This window comes from Terrapene carolina, unplaced genomic scaffold, assembly GCF_002925995.2.
Source record: "Terrapene carolina triunguis isolate 2854851 unplaced genomic scaffold, T_m_triunguis-2.0 Scaffold67, whole genome shotgun sequence".
Classification (NCBI taxonomy): Eukaryota; Metazoa; Chordata; order Testudines; family Emydidae; genus Terrapene; species Terrapene triunguis.
This window is the reverse complement of record NW_020664418.1, coordinates 51,689,791-51,694,894: the sequence shown is the minus strand read 5'-3', so window position 1 is coordinate 51,694,894 and position 5,104 is coordinate 51,689,791. Positions and strand designations below refer to the sequence as shown.

The 5,104-nt window shown below is 64.4% G+C and overlaps 1 protein-coding gene across 1 annotated transcript in view; it reads left to right on the top strand.

The window, feature by feature from the left end:
* The window catches only part of ANPEP (alanyl aminopeptidase, membrane), a 32,009-nt gene extending 28,003 nt beyond the window's left edge, over positions 1-4,006 (top strand). Inside the window, exons 15-18 of the mRNA XM_029910778.1 lie at positions 335-502; positions 686-826; positions 1,146-1,227; positions 1,966-4,006. Of these exons, the coding sequence (XP_029766638.1) occupies positions 335-502; positions 686-826; positions 1,146-1,227; positions 1,966-2,118 (544 nt within the window). The 3' untranslated portion in view covers positions 2,119-4,006. The remainder of the gene's footprint in view (positions 1-334; positions 503-685; positions 827-1,145; positions 1,228-1,965) is intronic.
* The last annotated feature ends 1,098 nt before the right edge of the window (positions 4,007-5,104 follow it).

Sequence of the window (5,104 nt, the reverse complement as noted above, 5' to 3'; positions counted from 1 at the left end):
CTGGACCGGGCCTTGGTTCCCCCCTGGGTTGGGGGGCTGGGCTGGACCGGGTTGTGGCGCCCCCCTGGGATGGGGGGCTGGGGCAGGCCCAAGGGGGAGTGCAGGCAGAATTTGCCTATTTCCAGCTGGTAAATACCCAGCTCCCTGGCGCTGCCTGGGTCCCTAGTGAGATGCTAGCCCTACGCATGGGTGGGGGGTGCCCCCCAGCACTCCTCCATGGGAGCCTCTCCCCAGGGTCTGCTGCGCCAGGGCTCTGCTGAGTGGGGCCCCGTGCCTGAGTGCCGAGCGCGTTTCCCCGGCACGGCCCCCGTGACAGGCATGTTCCCCCCCCCAGGATCCCCCCGAACCTGCGCTCCTCCATCTACTGCAGCGCCATAGAGACGGGCAGCGAGGCGGACTGGGACTTCGTCTGGCAGATGTTTAAAAACGCCACGGTGGTGGCCGAAGCCGACAAGCTCCGCTCGGCCCTGGCCTGCAGCAAGGAGCCTTGGATCTTGAAAAGGTGGGGGGGGCACACAGCCGCCTTCGGGGAATGGGGGCCGTGGAGCCTATCGGCGTAGGGATGGGCAGGATCCAGGCTGCCAGGGGCATGGGGAAGGAGAAGGGTCTGGGGCTGCCTGCAGCGGTAGGTGGCCCTGCGCCTGCCACGGGTGCCGCGTACCAGCCCTGCCTGCCCCCTCCCCAGGTATCTGGAGTACTGCCTGGATCCCAGCAAAATCCGGAAGCAGGACGCCACCTCCACCATCAACAGCATCGCCAGTAACGTGGTGGGGCAGAGCCTGGCCTGGGACTTCATCCGGGGCAACTGGAAGACCCTTTTCAGCCAGTGAGTGCCACGGAGGGGCAGCCCGTGGGAGGGGGCTGGGGAATGCGGGGGTGCAAGGGGGGGGGGGGGAGGGGGGGGGGCGCTCTCAGTCTCTCTCCCCGCACGTTATGTGCCCTTCGTGCCATCCCGGGCTCCTGTGGCTCCCTGGCGAAGAGCAGGGCGTGCTCCCTGCTCCTATGCCCTGAAGCTCTCTCCTCTCGCTCCATGCCCGGGGCAGCCCCTCTGATGAGCCCTGGTAGCTCTTTCTGGGATGCTGCCCCTTTGGGAGGAAGGCACCTCCCCCATGCCCGCCTGCTCACCCCACCCCTCCCCTCCACAGGTACGGCGGGGGCTCCTTCTCCTTCTCGGGCCTGATCCAGGTGGTGACGCAGCGGTTTGCCTCTGAGTTCGAGCTGCAGCAGGTGAGGCCCGTCCCAGGCCTATCCGTGCGCGGGGTGGCGGGGCCCCTCGGGAAGGGAGAGCCCCGTCTGGTCTGCTCTAGCCCTCCCCCAGGGCCTGGCCGTCGCTCCCCGCAGCCTCTCCGCAGGGCCTGGCCCAGGTGGGCTGTGAGCCGCCCGAGTGCTGGGGCTGGCACCATTTTGCGTGGGGTCGTCGGCGCTTCACAGGCCCAATCCGTTAGTGCAGCTCTGTTGCCCTTGCCCGGCCACCCTGCAGCAGAGGGATCCTGCCTCCCTGCCGGGCGGGTGAGTCCGTCAAGCCCCCGTCACTTGGGGGCGAGCCAGGGCAGGTCTAGGGAGAGGTCCAGCTGTGATGCCAGCCCCAGGGATGGCAGCGCCCCGCTGCCTCCAGACACACATACCCCCTGCCCCATTTGTGGGGCCGCAGCCGAGGAATTGGTGCTGCAGGAAACCTCGCGTGTTACCTAAGCACCCCGAGGCCCAGCCCCATGGGCTGCATGCCTGTCCCTTGGGGTTCACATCCTGGCCTCCCTCCCTGCGTGGCCAAGCAGCGCACAGACAGCTGCTTTCCTGCTCCTCCTGGGTCCACCCCTCTGGGCCTGCAGGTGTCTGGGGCTGCTCGGCGCCCTCCCCAGGTTTGGGGTGCCCGGGTGGTGCCAGGGCTGCATGAGGGCACCGCAGTGCACAGGCGCTGTCCTGCTGCCGCCCTCACTCACTCTCGGGCCCGCTCTCTCTCGGCAGCTGGAGCAGTTCAAGGCAGACAACGCCGACGTGGGCTTTGGCTCGGGCACGCGGGCGCTGGAGCAGGCGCTGGAGAAGACCAAAGCTAATATCAAATGGGTGGCAGAGAACAAGGAGACGGTGCTGACGTGGTTTGAGACGGCAAGCAGCTGAGAGGGTGAACTCAGTAACGCCAACCCCTCCCACGTCTGCCTCCTCCCGCTGCTCGGGGGGGGGGGGGCTGTGCCCAGGTTCCTGAGCCCCACACTCTGGGCATGCAGCCTCCTGAACTCTCCTGTCACTGGGCCCATGTCCCCGCCCCAGAGAGCCCCACGCCCCCGCCCCCCCCCCACATTCTGCCTACACTCCCAGAATACTCTGCACTGCCCGGGGCTCAGCCTGGCCGTGCTCCCACAATGCTTTGCACACTGGCCCCATTGACAGGGCCTCGCCACAGCCCTTGTTTCAGTGACTGTCCCAGGGAAGCCCAGGTGCCCGTGGGGTGGTCGTGGGCAAACAGGAGGGTGAGGGCAGCGGGGCTGCTGACTGGGGAGCCCCCCAGCCCCGCCGCGGGCCAGGACATGTGTCTGCTGTATAGTCCTTCTCAGACCCAGACATTGTAAATAAAGGCTTAATGTTAAATGGTAAAGCCATGGGGCCGGGGCTCGGCCCAGCGCCTCCAGCACTCCCACAGCTCGCTCCCACGCTCAGCTTGGGCAAGTGCCCGGGCCGTTCCCTTTGCCACCGGCATGGTCAGTGGTGGGGGAGAACGGGGGGGCAGGATGTGAGCAGGAGGCAGGGTGGCTCCAGGGACCAGGGAGTGGACATGCTGGGAGAACAGGGTGGCTCGGGGGGACCAGGGAGTGGAAATGCTGGGAGAACAGGAAACGAGCCACTCCCCACAGCCGGGGTGTCAGGCGGAGGGGCCAGCCCCTGCCTCAGGCGAGCTCTGCCTAGCCCGCTGAGGCTGTTAGGAGCCGGGGCGAAGTGGTGACGAAGGCCTGGCGGGGGCTGTCTGACGGTACGTGTCAGCGATCCCCAGGGGTCGTGCCGGTCCCAGCTCTGCTCCCAGACAGGGTCGGGAGGGCCGGCAGTGGGAGTCAGGCAGGCTGGCGCAGAGCGGGTGCCAGTGCGGGGGGGACGGACCAGCCCCACTAAGGCACAGGAGCAGTGGGCCCTGGGGGCAGGGGGCACAGGCCCCATCACAGAAGCTAGAGGAGAGTTCCCTCCCGCCAGTCCATCCCTTCCCTCCATGGTGCCCGCTGGCACATCCAGAGCTCAGGCCAGCCTGGTTGTGAATCTCCCCCAGTGACAGGGCTCCTGGCCCTTCCCCGGCTGTCTACCCACTGCGCTGTCTGCTGGGGCAGGAGGCTCTGGCTGTGACCACGGAGCTGCAGTACCCGCAGGGCGAGGAGCTAGGGCTGCTCCGGGCAGGCTGGGCACAGGGCGTATAAAGCAGGAGGTCCCAGCTATCTGGGGTAGGTACTTGGCCATCTCCTCCAGCTCTGGGCTGGAGACACAGGCTGGGGGCAGGCGGGGGGAGAGCTGGCAGGCTGGGGGTAGCAGGGACACTGGTTCTATGGAATAAGTTGTCACAAAGGGATTGTTACCCTTTTCTATGGGTGTAGAGCCTGCAGATCCCAAGACACCTCACTCTGAGCCCTGGGACTTGGGCTGGGGGCCAGCCGGGGAGAGGCTGCTTTGCTTCATGATTTGGGCCCCGTCCCTGAGGATCTCAGCGGCTGGCAGGTGCCGTTGTCAGCGCAGCCCTCGGACCCGGCCCGGTAGGGACACAGCTTTGCAGCTTGGCGATGGGGTTGGTGCCCAGGTCTGAGCTGGGCTCTGGGTGCAGCGACCATTTGGAGAAGTGGCTGGGGCTGCAGGGCGTCTCTGGCTGCATCGGGGGGCAGCGCAGCAGCCCGGGGCTCTGGGCTGAGGCCGGAGGTGTGATGTGGCACCTGTGCAGGTTCAAGCCCGGGGATGGGGGAGGCAGCGGGTGGGGAACCGGGGGCACTCGGAGGCAGAGCATAAGAACATAAGAACGGCCATACTGGGTCAGACCAAAGGTCCATCTAGCCCAGTATCCTGTCTACCGACAGTGGCCAATGCCAGGTGCCCCAGAGGGAATGAACCTAACAGGTAATGATCAAGTGATCTCTCTCCTGCCGTCCATCTCCACTCTCTGACAAACAGAGGCTAGGGACACCCTTCCTTACCCATCCTGATTAATAGCCATTAATGGACATAACCACAATGAATTTATCCAGTTCTCTTTTAAACGCTGTTATAGTCCTAGCCTTCACAACCTCCTCAGGCAAGGAGTTCCACAAGTTGACTGTGCAATGTATGAAGAAGAACTTCCTTTGATTTGTTTTAAACCTGCTGCCCATTAATTTCATTTGGTGGCCCCTAGTTCTTATATTATGGGAACAAGTAAATAACTTTTCCTTATTCACTTTCTCCACACCACTCATGATTTTATAGACCTCTATCATATCCCCCGTTAGTCGCCTCTTTTCCAAGCTGAAAAGTCCCAGCCTCTTTAATCGCTCCTCATATGTGCCCTGTTCACCTGAATGCGCGGGTCTGAAGTCACTTAGACAGCAGCACAATTTCCTTGCCAGGAATGTGACACTTCCATCTCTGTGTCCCCCCAGTGACCCCCGGCCCCAGGAGTCCCCTTGACTGCCCTCTCCCTGTGACCCCCATGACCCACTGTGATTCGCCTGGCCCCATTGCCTCGTGACCCCCATCCTTGTGACCCCCATGACAACCCCACCCCACCCTCATGATTTCCCTGTCCCCGTGAGTCCCTGCCCATCTCCCCGAACACCCAGGTCCTCTGTCTACGTCTGGGGAGCAGGGCCTGGAGCTCCCAGCTTTGGGGGGCTGAGGCCAAGTCAGAGGCGCGCTGGGCTGCCATTGCTGTTTCTCCAGGCTGCAAAGGGGCTCGTGGGGCGAAATGGGTCCAGGGTGACTTCGTGCTCTGCCCAGTTGCCTCCAAGAAGTGCCATGGGCAGGGGCTGCCCACGTGTGAAGCGCGCTCGCCTCAGTTCTGGGCTACATCCATGGCTCATTCTCCAGGCCACTGCCCAGGGGATGGTGAGACCTGTCAGCCCCACACAGCACCAGGCCCTGCCCAGCACCGCGCTGGGTCCCC